Source organism: Gekko japonicus, unplaced genomic scaffold, assembly GCF_001447785.1.
Source record: "Gekko japonicus isolate JY-2015 unplaced genomic scaffold, Gekko_japonicus_V1.1 scaffold1865, whole genome shotgun sequence".
Lineage (NCBI taxonomy): Eukaryota > Metazoa > Chordata > Lepidosauria > Squamata > Gekkonidae > Gekko > Gekko japonicus.
In genome coordinates, this window is record NW_015168710.1 from 96,737 (window position 1) to 111,558 (window position 14,822).

The window sequence follows — 14,822 nt, forward strand, 5'->3', positions numbered from 1 at the left end:
GGGGACGTGCAGATCTGTCCTCGTAGAGGAGGGAGAGCTTGTGCCTGAATAAAACTTGGTCTTAAAGGTGCCACTGGACTGTTTTGGATGGGGGGGGCAGGGGGAGCTCTGCAACTTACCTGGCTGCTTCTTGCTCTGACTGAGGGCTGCTGGGAGCAGGGGGTGGGGCTTGTTGCATGTGCCCGCCCCCTGGACTCTTTACTGCCGGAGTTCCGCTCCTGTGCGCTCCTGCAGGAAATGACCCCTGGATAGGAGTCTTGAAGACTGTAGCCAGAATGCTGACTGAGTGGGTTGTAGTGACTATACTACTTCAGTCCAGTCTGCATGGGCTTCCAATTAATGACCTTTAAAGCCCTATACAGCTTGAGGCCAGCATACCTTAAGGACCATCTACTATATGAACCAACCTATCCAGTCACCTTCAGAAGCCCTGCTTTGGGTGCCCCCACCATCAGGTGGCCACCCAAGAAAGGGCTTTGGCATTCATGGCACTGATCCTTTGGATCTCCCTCCCCTGGGAGATTCATCTTTCTTTCTGTATTGTTTTCTGCCACCAGCAGGTGAAGATGTTTTGATTGGTGTTCCTAAATTGTTATTGTGTTATGTGTGTTTAATGTTTTTATTTGATTGTTAATAATATAGTCATATATTTTTAAATGTCTAGATATTTTACTGTTCGCCACTTTGGGGACCCTATTTTGGTGGAAAGGCAGCACAGAAGTGTTTGTAATGAAACTGAACACACACACAACTGGGTAAATGTCATTCTGGCACCATAGCTAACCTTTGACTGTTAAGAAGTCTCAGCCCCAAAATAGAACAAGACACTGGCTACAGTCCTAAAGCTCTTTGAAGTAATCACATTGAAGGTGGTGCAGCCTGAAAAAGCAAATGTCACACTGCCACCGCAGCTCCCAGGTCTTCATAGGTGCTCTTTAAAAAGTTATGGCCGGCGGCAGCAGTGGTAACGGCAGCGGGGAGGGGCGCAAAACGTTCCCCCGCCTGTCTTAGCGGCGGTATTATTAGTCATTTTAACATCCGCATTGCCTTCTGTCACTCGCTGAAACACAGGCCCCGCCAAGGCCGCCAGCTCTTCGCCGATAACACGCCACCCACCACCACCCTTATTTCTCTCCGGTACAGGAAGGCTTGGCTTGCCCCCGCACAAAGGACCTTCGCGTTTTGACCACCAGCCTCGTCCCCAGCAGCACTTGTCCTCGGTAATCCCCCCGCCACCCCAGCGGTGTCTAGGAAAGCCGCCTGAAGCATTCAGTGATATTTCTATGCTGCCGCTCCATGTTCACGGAATAAAGCAAATTCAAATGTATAAAGCAGTTCCAAAAGAGAAGCTAAGATCAACCTTAAATTCCGACGACATAAAATGTACAGCTGCGAAGACGAAACAAAACGAACCTCAACCCTACACCCCGCCCCCCATTGCGCGAGTCGAGCGACTCGGCCCCTCCCCCAGCGGCGGCTCGCGCCCCGCGGCGTCCCCCTCTCTTCGTTCTTCCTCTACCGCTTCCGGTGTGGGGGCGTTGCTATGCGGAAGCAGTGGCCCGGCCAGAGAGGAAGTGAAGTATCCGCCTCGGGCGGCGGTAGCAAGAAGCGCCCCTGGAGGTGGCGGAGGAGCCGGTAAGGGAAGCTGAGCCGAACTGAGGGGGGAGACCAGACAAGACGTCACCAGTTCCCCCCTCACCGTCTGAGCCGCCTGTCGGAACGAGCCCGAACCTTCCCCGCTGGGCTGCTCGGGAGAAAGGGACGAGCGGTTCCTTCAGCACAAGATGGAGGCGGCTTGAGCCGCGGCGACACCCGCACGGTGTTCTGCTCATCTGTCTCGGTCTTCCGCACATCAGAGGTGGGCGATGGGCTTTGGGTCTGCCTTGACGGGGTGATGATCCTTCCCCCGCTGCTTTTTAATGCCGCCCTGCTGAGGCTGCCGCTTGCCCTCCCAGCAGTCTGCCTGGCTGTTCCCCCCCCTTGATTGCTTCTTGCCCCCATATCCGAGGGCCGGGAGGAATCGCTCCTCTGGTCGGTGGTCTCTCTCCGTGAGTGGAAACGGAGATGGGGACGGGAACACGCCAGTCGCGCGCGCCTGCTGCTTTTTCCACCGGGGATATGGACGTGGGGAGAGTGGTGGTGGTTCAATGCAACAGCTGTAGGAAAACGGGAGGGTCACTTCCCCAAAGCTGGTGATGGGCAAAGAGCGACCAGTGCTGAAACTGCTTGGTGTGTTTACATACGGAGACTTAATGGCTTAAAAAAATATATCGGAACGAATAGCTATAAATTGTTTTACTTCTCCATCCTCTTTTCCTCCCCTGCCCCCTGTGGTTCCCTAACTGTCAAGCTTAGGAATCGGCTTCTCTTGTCTGTGGTTAATTGAAAAACCGATTTTTATACTTAATGATACAAAGTTTCACTGAGGCTCATGGTAAGTACTGAAATGACTCCTGCTTGATAACCTAGACTATAGCACTGCCATTCACTGATCAATGAAAGAATATATTAAACACAATGTAAAATCAGTATTTGCCAGTTTTATACATAGGCATGCCTGAAGCTATTGCTTATGTACAGTTACAATCTTACATAGCAAAAATAAACTGTATCCATTGCTTAATTTTGAAGTTGTGATGGGTATGTTATGTTCCTTTTGTGTGCTGGTCAGTAGAATAGGTAGGTTGTAGTCTGCATTTTTGTGTACCAATGTGGAATAGCAGTAGGAGTGTCTGAAAGGTTTCTGCTAAGGGTTGGATAATTGTATTTTAGCAGGGGACACTGAAGCAAATATAGTATCAAGTTCTGTCTCGTGTGTTTTCTAGTTGAGCGTTGACGATCCTTGGTTCAAGGTACGCCTGGGATGCACTATAGTACTAAATGTGGGATGCACTATAGTAACATAAAACCCTTTAAAAATAAACAACAAGATTTAAAACCTCACCTGATTAGTCTGAGATGTGACATAATGCAAATTCAGATCTTTTGCTCAGTATGTGAGCAGGTAACTGATGGGGTGAGGATGGGATAGGGAGTAGAAGCAGTCAGTCGCCTTCAGTTTTAGAGGGCAGCCATGCTGGTCCGCAGTAGAACAGCTAGATTCAAGTCCAGCAGCACCTTAGAGACCAACAAGATTTTCAGGGTATAAGCTTTTGTCAAACCTCCCTTCTTCAGCTTCTAGGTATCTGAAGAATGGAGCTTTGCCTCTCAAAAGCTTATACCCTGACAATCTTGTTGGTCTCTAAGGTGCTGCTGGACTTGACTCTGGCTGTTCAGTCACCTTTAGTTATCCTTTGGTTGTGTCCACATCAGAGCTTTTAGTTTAATGACTGTGCAATTTCCCCCCCTGCTTCCACTTCATTGTTACAGGATGCAGGCTCAGTTGTGCCTGGGCCTTGCTGTGGTATTCTGCTGTTGCTCTTTGGGCATGTGAATTACAAATGCACAAAGAGCTGGGAATATTTGATGGTAGTTATGCTAATTTGTCATTTTAAGCTGTGGGAGCTACTTACTTACAAATAGATGTGATTGGGGTTTGGCATGCTACCTTGTGGATTGAGATGGCAGGCTGTGGCATTATGAGCAGATGCCAGTGGAGTATCTACTCGTGTACTACATTGGATTGTATGCCCTTTAGTGGATCTGGTGATGAGCAAGTTTATAGGGGACATCCCTTGTGATATTTGTAGCATTTGATGCAGACCACAGGATTTGATCTAAAGGAGCTTTCTCGCGTGTGGGTGGAGACTGTCCACTTATAAATTGTAATGTCAGGATACAACCAACTGTGAGGAAGTTAGTATCTTGCTGAAGAGAAGTTAACTTCCCCTGTAATAAAACTTGAATGTGGATTTCTGACTGAAAATGCCATCTGGAATAAGACATGGACTGCTCTGAAATTCTTTCAATGCTTTGAGATATATTTTGGACAGAACAACTGATGCAGATATGCATTTAGGCTGCTGTACTGATGTAACTAACAATCTGAGTCACTTTTAGGTTTTTTAATGTATCCTCAGAAATTGACTATTATCACAGAACCGTGTGATTTTAGGATTTTAACTAATTGATAATTCATTTGCAAACATGTTTTACTTGTAACATTTATCTCATTATTTTGAACTTGGATTATCTTGGCTAATCATGATGAAACTTTTTGCATTCATGGGATTGCTGTTGAAATGCAGCTTTATTAAAAAGCATTTCAATAGGTTCTGTTTTTTCACATCAGTTAAACTTAATTGTGCAATGTTATGTTGTAGTTGACTGTTAAATTAATGCAAGTTGGTTTCAGACTGCTTTACTGTGAATGTCTCTGAGAAACTTTTACCAACAAGGATTTTTTTTTAATTAAATAGTTCTGCCTCTGACAAAGGAAAAATGGCTTTCAGTAAAGGATATCGTATCTATCATAAATTGGACCCACCACCATTCAGTGTGATAGTGGAAGCCAGAAACAAGGAAGAATGCCTTATGTTTGAGTCTGGAGCTGTGGCTGTTCTCTGTAAGTTAAATAACTCTACAAATATGACCAGATGGTTAACCTGATTAAAACTCATAACAGTGAAACATGGAAGCAGATGAACAATTGAGTCACTGTGTCTGTTCTACCAGTGTGTTAACTCTTTTGAACATTTCACACTGCTTTGCTGAAAGGAGTTGCATGCTGTTGTATTCCTTCAGATACCAAATTCTTTATCTTCTGAGATTTGGTGTAAAACTGTGTAGTATAGTCAGGGGTCATTTTGTAGAAAAAGAGGTGCAGGAGCTCATTTGCATAACTCATTTGCATATGCCACACCCCCTGTCACAGGGCAGGCATGTTTAGAATGCCTTTCTCTCCCTTCCCCATCTGGTGGAGAGGCTCAGGGGAAAGTGGAGAGGCTCAGGGGAAGGGCGGGGGCATGTCCAGGGCCGGTGCCAGGGTTTTTTGCACACTAGGCGAGGCTACCTTCTGGCGTCCCCACCCTCCCACCAATTTTCAACATAAATGTATTTTAGGAAGAATTAAAAACACAAAATTTGAAATTGCTAGTTTCTTTCTTTTTTTTAATTGTGAGAACAAGTAATACAATCTCTGATTTTCTCTCTCAAACAGAAAAACAGAAATCACAAAACATTTTGAAAAATCCTGTTAATTGTTATGTTGAAATTTAAATCTCTTTAATGTTTCCATTTCAGGCACATCAGAATCTCATTTTGCGTGCCTTTTCTTTAGCAAATTTTGTCACCAATTCCTTGAAATAGTTGCCAAACCAGGTAGTCTCTTTTGCAGCATTGTCAAGCGTATGTGTGTTTTTATAAGTTTGAGTTCTGAAAAGCTGTGTTCACCACTTGCCACTGACACTGGAAGTTCTGGAGAAAATGGATCAGACAGTATGCATGCTTTTAACAGCATCTATGTTGAATTATGGTAATATGCCTTATAGTGTGTGTGTGTGGGGGGGGCTTTGTCTGTGCCCAACTGGTTTAAAATAAGGTGAAGAGAGTACTAATGAGGAAACATATAACCCCAGTTATATGGGAAACATATAACCCCAGTATTTTCTTGGCTTCTCTGATTCCTAGTTTGTTTCTGTTTACCGTTCATTGGTAAAGACCTTTAAACCACTGAAGGACCATTTCAGCCTGTCTTAGATTTCCTGCTTGGGCTTTGCTTTGTATGCCCATAGTTATGAAACCAAGGAAAATGTAGAGGACTTGTGAGTGGTTGTTCCTAGACTATGAAAGCCCCCCCCCCTTTGAGCTGAATTCTAATTCCTTTCGGATGGAAGACCTTCCCTATGGTTAAAGAGGTTGGGGCTCTTTAGCTTGGAGAAATGAGGACTGAGGGGTGGGCATAAGAAGAGGCTGACAAAACCATGCAATAGGCCTCCCCACACACACCTATATGGAATGGTTGGAAAAGCCTGTTTCCATGCAAGTGGTCATGCATACAGAAGCCTCTTCCCAGAATGAAACGGGTGGGCCCGCAAGGTGCCCCAGGACTCGGATTTTGTCCTCTTGCTTCAGACCAACAGGACTGTCCCCCGGATCTCCTTCCAGTTCTTTATGCTCTTTGTCCTCCCCCCCCCCCATCAATCCTGGCTCCGAGTGGGGCTGCTGAGCAAGGTGGGCCTTGTTTGAACTCTCCCCCGGCAGGCCGGGCAGACAACCCCCAACGACTCGTGGGCAGATTGGAGACACGCTAACCTTCCCACGCCTCAGAAGGCAATTGGGGCATGGGGAGTTTGGGGGAAGGTGGGCGGCGGGTTCTGCTCTCTGGTTTCTTGGCCCCAGCTGGATAGCACCGCTGGGGCCTCCAGAGCTGGAGCCTGCACACACGTCTGGATCGCCAACACGTGTCGGCACTGGAGAGCTGCATCTCATCCCCCCCCCCACTGAGAGTTGAACCACGCCGACCTTTCCCTGTCACTTGGCCTACCCCCAGTGTCAGCTCCAGCTGTCGAATTGAATCGTTCGCGGCACAGACAGGGCCAGCAGCCACCGGGCCAATGCCCACCCACCTCGATAGCCCTGCGGGTCAGTACAGAGTCGCCCCTCCTCCTCCCCCCGTGTTTGAAAAGAAGCAAGGTCGGAGTCCAGCCCAGGTTCCCAAGTGGCTGGGGGGGAAGGCACTCTGCATGTGGCCAGGGGTAGTCCATCAGGATTCAGCTGTGTTGGAGCAGCTCTGGGCACCCGGCCTGAGGGACAGGAGGGCCTGGGTGGGCAGTTGAGCTAGTCCGACCCCGCAGGTGGACTTGACGGCTGGGCCGGGCACCGGTCTGCTCGGGATGGTGCTCCTTCCCAAGGCTGCCCTTCTCTTCTGCATGGAAGGCCTCTCTCCTAGAGGAACCCAAGATGGACCACCGGTAGCCATCCAACTGCAGGCCCAGAGCAGCGCCCAGGCCATCAGGGGGGCTTCAGCTTCAGTCTCCCCACCCCCCCACTCACATGCAGCCCCCTCCACGTCTGCTCTTGGGAGGCCACGAGGAGGCAGAGTGCCTGGAAGCCTGCAGAGCCACAGCTGCTCACGGTGGGCCAGCCTGACCTAGAGAGACCGGGGGCGGCCAGAGGCAGTCCTTCGAAGGCTTCTTGACTCGGGGCAGGGGGGCTCCAGCAGGAAATGACCCCTGAGTATAGTCCTGTTTACTGGTAACAACTAGACATGCTCTGACCGTCTGGCTCAGTTCAGGAATCATGCCAAACTGTGGTTTGCACAAAGTATGCTTCTGCTTTCCAGTGTCTTAATGTAAAGCAAGGTGTTTGAAAATAATTGTCCTATGTTCATAACTTTCAAAATTTGTTACATCTGGCACAATACATGTAGGTTTAGGTATAATTGCAATCCATAGTGATTTGTGAACAATGTGTAGGAAGGGTTCTATACCTCACATCTTAACTAACCACTACAATACAAATGTAGCCCATACATCAGTATGATGTGGTGGTTAGCGTGTCAGAGTAGGTTCCAGTACCTGCTCTTTCTCTGAAGCTTGCTTGGGCCAGTCACTTGCTACCTAACCTGCCTCACAGGGCTGTTGTGAGGATAAAATGGAGGAGGACAAACTAGTGTAGGCCACCCTGAGATTGTTGGAAGACAGGTGAGTTAAAAATGTACCAAATAAATAGCTAGGATACATACCCTTAAAAATATTCCAGATATTGTGTGAGACTTTTCCCAGTAATTGTTGTTTTTCTGTTCACACAAATTTATATATGTTATGTTAATTGTCGCAATGCAAGCTGGCTGTGAAATATAACACCTTGGAGTTGCAGCACCAAACAACTCTTTAAGGCGAGTGCCTTGGCAGCCCATACTAATAAATTTAGGGTTAAAATTTATATGTTGGACTTCTGTTAATACAATGTAACATCTGTACTTTAATTATTTAAATGTAACTAAGTGAGAGAATAAGATCTTTCTGGCCCCTTGAAGTAGTGGATCCCTTGAGATTTGAAACAAGCACTTGTATGAATTAGCACAACAATATAGTTCGTGTCTGCACACATGCAGAAAAAGTAATATCTTCATTCTTTAGAATGCTTTTAAAAGAATGAGCATACTTGGTGTGTTGCCTTTTGATGTAGAGATGTTTAAAATTAGCTTTAGTAACTGGTGTTCTTTGCTTTGATAGCTAAATCTTATCAGATTGGTATTATAGTAAAAGTTTTAAGAATTGTAAAAAGACAAAACCTGACCTTGCCTTATTAAAAATGCTAGTATAAACTACTGAAGCCTTTTTAGAAACTGATAATTTATCTGCTTGACTCCCCCAGACTGTATATTTTGATGAGCTAAGGACATGTCCTGCCCTGGATAGCCCAGGCTAACCTGATCTTTTCAGATCTTGGAAGCTGGATCGGCCCAGGTAGTATTTGGAAGAGACCACCAAGGAATACCATGTGACATGGGGTAGGCAGTGGTAAACCAACTCTGAATATCTCTTGCCTTAAAAGTGACTTAAAAGTCTCAGGCAAAAGCCTGGTGTTGACAAGAATGTATGGCTTTACTAATCTGTAATGTTCTGTCTAATGTCAGATGTCAGCTGGAACTTAAAATACTATCAAGGAATAGGGATTTCCCCTAAATTCCAGAGAAGGCAAACACTGAGAGAATTTCAATAAGATTTTATGGTGTGTAACAGAAGAGCATAGATGTTCAGGATAAATTGTGGCTATTGAAGGCGGAGTGGAAAGGTCTGTGTCTATATTATATTATTCCAGAGTTCAGATCTTCATTTTAGCTGTAAGATTATCATCTTTGCAAAAGTGACAAAGGCTCCCATGAATACATCCACTCACAGAGTTGGATTGTATGGATTGTGAGTACAAAAATGTTTGTAGGGATGAAATTTTCCCAGCTCCTCCAATAGGGCCTGAGACCTTTGGAAAGCTGAAGGGGGTGGTGGTCAAAGGAGCCTCATGGACAAAATGGCATGGGGAGGGGCTACAGCAAGGAAGATGAACTGGGTGGTATTACCCTTGCTGTTCTGCCTGCTGAGTTTCTATGGGCACTAGATGCTCCATTGGCAGAAAAAGGAAATGGAGTGGTGTTGTCCACAAGGCCTCCACAATCCCTTTGTGTTTTAGAACTCTCATGGGCCCGGGGGGGGGGGCAGAAAAATACATGTTCATAATTGCTTTCTGACTGCTGTTCATAGGCCCTAACCTGTAAATCTCCTGATCGAGGAGATTCCTTCCTCAGCCATTTTGGACTAATAAATTCCTGAAACTCACTTTTCCAGACTTGCTTGATATCTGCACAACATATAGCTGCTGTTATGGTTTCTGTAGCTGTTAACAGGACTACAGGATTACAACTAAAACTGGAAGAGTAGGGGAAAATCCCTACTAAATCTGCCCTTATTGTCATTGTCCTGGGAGAGACTGAATTAGGAGCAGAGAGCAGAGCTTGTCCCTGAGATTTTTCCAGACCAGATACTGGAAAATGTGTGTATAACTTTGCCTAAGTGTGTACAGAGACAGATATGCAGTCTGTCCCTAAAAACAGGGACTGTGTGACAACCAGTACTCTTCTTGTTAGAAATAATGAAATCACTGCATGCTTTGATTTCATATATCACCTTAAGTCTGTGTGCTCTTAGCCAAAGTGTCCGAAGATGAAGAGGGAAATCCCATGGTAGAGCAAGAAAGTGGAAGATATGATCATGTAACTCCCCAGATAATTTTTTCTCTCTTAATAAGGCTAGCCAGTTCACCCCACACATACACACTACGTACCTTTCATGACCTTTCACTCAGTTGCAGTGTGTGAGGGTTCCTTATTGCATCTTTCATCTGAAGATATAACCTTCTCACCTTATGCACTTGATGCTTCAAAGCAAGATTTTGAGTCCACTCAGTGGCAGTGCCCTCATTAGCGATTATGAGACTAATACCAAAAACTTAGATTTATTAAAAATCTCTAGTAAGCAGACAATCTGTTGGGAGGCCAAACAACCCCTTGCAGCATATTGACATGAGCCAATTTGTTGCTTGGTAACTGAGAACTTAAAGCCCCCTGTCTGATGGTGATTTTCCCACACTGCATTATTTCTGGATGCTCTTCACTCTGGCTGGAATTACTGCAGGTTTATAGGTACGATATTTCCATTTGTGGTTAATTAGTCTGTGAAAGGAATTTTTTCAATTTCTATAATGTCTTCTGTGACAGCCAGAATCCAAGAAAGAAGCAGGGCAAGATCCTACAGCCTTGTCTCCTGACACTAATTTATCTGGCCCAGATTGCCATCTGGGTTCCTCTTAGTTCACTTGTTCAGTTTAATCCATTTGAATAGGCAAGTGTACTTGACCTCTTACACTGTTAAAACATAGATGAAAAAGTTTATATTTATTATTTATTGTGTAGTAAAACATTAAAGTAACTTACACTTGCTTGCAAGATGTTTGTTTAACCCGCAATATTTAAATTACAGGGTGATTAATCACCCTCTGATGAAATTAATTTTATTAATCACATGTAGATATTTTTTTTTGCTGTCAAGTCACAGATGACTTATGGCAACCCTGTAGGGACATGCAGGGATGGTTTGCCATTGCCTGCCTCCATGTCATGACCCTGGAATTCCTCAATGGTCTCCATTCCAAATGCTAGACTCGGCCAACCCTGCTGAGCTTCTGAGATCTGACAAGATCAGGCTAGCCCCGGCTAGCCAGGTCAGGTCACATATAGAAACCATTGTTCAAATTAAGTCTCTGACAGCCACTGTTCTTAGTTCTTGAAAACTGTTCATTTCCCCTCAAAAAAAAGAGAGAACCTTCCTCAGGATGAAGTAGCAAAGCTAGAAATAGTTTACTTTGTCTTGCTGTTTTCATCAGGGTTACTTAAGAAACATAATATTACTATGATGCATTTTTATGTTATGAATGTGATCAAAATTGCCAGCTCAATGGGGCTTTTAAAGGGGGGAACTGGGCATAACATCATCTAGACATCAGTTTCACAAAATGTATTTTGTTCATATCCTCAGTAATAAAGTGCTTGATTCCTGTGTTAATAATGAAAGCAGCACAGCAGGACCAGGTACAATATGTGGAGGTTTCTGCATACTAGGAGAGCCCTTAGCCACACAGAAAGCTGATCTTCCTTCACTGTCTCAAGAAGGGCAAGAATAATGAGAAATGTGGAACACTGGCACATTGAGAGAAGAGGGCAGGCTCAAGCACTCACTGCCTCACAGCCTTTCAGCTGAAGGGAAGATGTAGCATATTGTTTTTTTCCTATCTCAGTCATGGTACCCAAACTCTGGAACTTTCTGCCCAAGGAGACTCATCTGCCCCCTTCTGTTGCTGTCTTCTGCCAGTGGGTGAAAGTTTTTTTGTTCCACCTAGCTCCTCGCTCTGCAAGCTCTTCTCAGGCTAGAGGACAGGGGTGGGATAGTTTCCTGTGCCTCTTCTATCACAGGAGAATCTCTCCCCATGCTGTCAGCTGTGGAAACCTTGTGAGGCAAGGAGATGAGTCTTGATTTTGCAGGCATTCTTCAGGTTGGGTGGGTGGAGTGTCTCCTTTATTTTTCCTATTACACGAAAGACACAGGATAAATTCTCCCTTTTCTTGCCTCTCAGCCAAGGAAAACTTGCAAAGACTCATGACTATCTTTCATGTTCTTGCATCTCTTCTGAGGCAGAGAGGGGCTGTGAATGCTTCCCAAAGCTGGAAAATATAGCCCTGTGGAGGTAGCTTACTCCTCACCTCTCTCCCCACCACAGTGATGTAAATCATCTGTTGGTGCTGAGTTTTCCAGCTTTGCATATAAAGGGGTAGGTTGCTGTTTCCATCTGTCCCCTGAAGCACCAAAGCCTGAATATAGAGGAGAGGACCAAACTTCTTCCCTGCCATACCACCAAGCATTACATGGCAATTTCATAATGGACCTCAGTTTTTAGGTTTTAAAGGGGCAGGTGGCTGTTTCCAGGTTTACACAACAGTGATCTGTCTTGACACACCTCAGATCAATCAGAAGAGGCCCTGTGTAATGCAAGGCTATGCTGTAGGCATTGTGGGCTGTTCCATGTTTTAATGATGTGTTGGGTTCTTTGGTTGGTTTTGTTTTAATTTATAATTATATATGTTTTAATTTGGTGGCCTCCCTTGCGAGGGCAGAAATTTTGTTTAAAAAATGAATTAAAATATTTTCTCATAATTTGTTCTCTACGTGCATCCCTTTGGGGCAGTTTCTGTGTAGAGCTCACTTTATGACCTAAGTGAAAATTAAGAGCTAGTTTGCTATTTTGGAAGATGGACAACCACCACCTGGCTCTTTGATAACATAAATCAGTCCTAAAAACTCAGTCTTGTAGTAGAACTGCCCTATTGTTCTGAGTGATGTCATCTTTTTTTCAAAACCAAAGCATGAAAAAACCTTTAGGCTTGTAGTTCCTTGGTCATTTGAGTTTCTTTTCTACTCTGTTTCTAGTTCCATAGTTTTCATTTTGACCCAAGCAGTACATGGCTTATTAGATGTCTCATCCTGTTGATTGTGTTGACTTGCATTGTGTAATCTACTTTAAATCTCAGTGAGAAAGGCAGATTACAAATAACATAAGTGCAAAAAACATTGGCAATTACTAGTTTAATTCTTAACTTATTGGTATGTGATCCGAAGAATTGCACAGCTAGTTCTGGACCCCTCAAATGAGATTACTTGAGCTTGAATTTCTCAAATAGGCTCTATGTCACACAATGTACCATATTTGAAACTGAGAGGAATTTCAAGAGTAGCTTGTGTGTAATTTTTGAAAGAGACAGTGTGGTGTATTGCATGGTGTTGTTCCAAGGGAAGACAGGTTCAAATACCTACTCTGTTGCAAAGTTTAGTGGATGACCTCATGCCAGACTGTCTCACACACAGAGCACCAAATGTACTTTTCCAAGACTGTTGTCAGAATAAAATGGGAGGGGGGCAGAACCATGCACACTGCCTTCCGTTTTTAGGAAGAAAGGTGCAATAAAAATATAAAATATTTGCTGTGGTCTCTTTGAGAGTTGAAATCTACCTATGGTATTAGGTTAATTGTTTAAAACCAAGGGCTGTGTGTGTTCTCTACAGCAAAAATACTTATACCTTTTGTTTAAGAAGCTTATTGTTCTGTTAGTAACATAATTTTTTCTGATTGTTATTATAAATAATTTGAATTTAAAATATTGAGAGCCAAGATATAGAAGAATTCTAGAATGTATTCATTAAGAGAAAAATTTTCTCTGAAGTCTGACATTTATTTAACAGCATCTGCCGAGAAAGAGGCGATCAAGAACATGTACTCCAAGGTAATGGATGCATATGGACTTCTTGGTGTATTAAGGTTAAATCTTGGTGAGTAAATTGATCAAATTTTGAGGGAAGCTTTTCATTAAAGAAAATTAACAGTCATAAGATTTTTTTCCAGATTTGTCATACCATACATCTATTGGCCCTATTCCAAATGAATGACTAGTTCTTGTGCCAAGCAGGAAATCATGGTTTGTTGCTTCGTGGTGGTTGGGTTTTTTTGAATTGCTTTCTTCTCACTCCCAGTACCATATGGCTAACCTATTATGAAGGCTGGGCATTTCAGGTATACTTAGATCTCACATGGCAAGTAGAAGGGTGATAAGGCTAGACTGTCATTTGGGGTAACCCGGGGGGGGGGGAATAATGTCCTGAAGTATGCACGCCATTGACTCTTTTTGGTCTGTGGCCTGTACTACTGCCTGCTGCAATTTAAGCATTCTCTCATCTGTGCTAATCCTTTCAGGCTCCCAAGACATATACTTTTTCTGGATCCACAGGGATCTGTTTTTATGTTCATTGTTTTATGATTTATAAACAAAAACAAGCATTTGTTTTGATGAAATCTCAGCAGTCACTTAAAAATGCTGTTTTAATGTTCATGCTGAGAAGTCTCCTATATTCAAAAAATGTAGAATTATTCAGCTGTGTTTTAGAGACTGTAAAAACTAGAAGATGCTGAAGAAAAAGCTGTGTGAAAGTTTAAACTATAATAATTCAACTAAGCTTATATCTTACAGGCGACACACTGCTTCATTACCTAGTTCTTGTCACGGGATGTATGTCTGTGGGAAAGATTCAAGAATCTGAAGTTTTTCGTGTTACTTCCACCGATTTAATATCACTGCGAATTGATCCATCTGATGAAGAACGCATCTCTGAAGTGCGCAAAGTTTTGAACTCAGGAAACTTTTATTTTGCATGGTCTTCTACTGGGGTCAGTTTAGATCTTAGTCTTAATGCCCACCGTAGCATGCAAGAACAAAGCACTGATAACAGGTTCTTCTGGTGAGTTGATAAGTTTTAGGAGGCCTGACGCACTATGTGTGCATCTGTATTTTGACTTGTGTCAAATTTCTCATCATTGCATGAAATTGCATTTGTAGTAATAGAAATAAAGAGACAGTGACATTAGGATTTCCTGTTAATGGAAAGACCAGTTTGGTGAGGTCAGCCCTGTAGTGCTGTACAGTGTAGTATGAAAGGAAGTTGCTGAGTCTTGGCTAAAAGTGATCATGGAACATTGCTAAGTATTATTTAGTTTAGAATCTGAGACAATTCAAGTTGGGAAAACAACCATTTCCTTATTTTGTCCCTACTTAATAATACTGTATTTACTGTACAGCAGCTTTTTGCATCCAACAAAGAGAGAGCCTTTTTGTGGAGCTTTATTTACCTATTCTGGAAATGTTTTGCCCATCTGGGAGTGAAATTGACATGGAATACAAATGATACAGTGGACAAATTATCAGATAGGAATTTGTCCATACATGCAGGTTTGGTTTGGTCTATCTTCCTATTGTTGTTGTTAGTGTTACGCTTGGTTACAGG

The 14,822-nt window shown here is 43.7% G+C and overlaps 1 protein-coding gene across 1 annotated transcript in view; it reads left to right on the forward strand.

The window, feature by feature from the left end:
• Positions 1-1,607: 1,607 nt before the first annotated feature.
• Positions 1,608-14,822, forward strand: part of SYNJ1 (synaptojanin 1) — a 78,122-nt gene continuing 64,907 nt past the window's right edge. The window contains exons 1-4 of the mRNA XM_015415540.1: positions 1,608-1,858; positions 4,359-4,504; positions 13,230-13,316; positions 14,012-14,279. Coding sequence (XP_015271026.1) covers positions 4,381-4,504; positions 13,230-13,316; positions 14,012-14,279 — 479 coding nt within the window. The 5' untranslated portion in view covers positions 1,608-1,858; positions 4,359-4,380. The remainder of the gene's footprint in view (positions 1,859-4,358; positions 4,505-13,229; positions 13,317-14,011; positions 14,280-14,822) is intronic.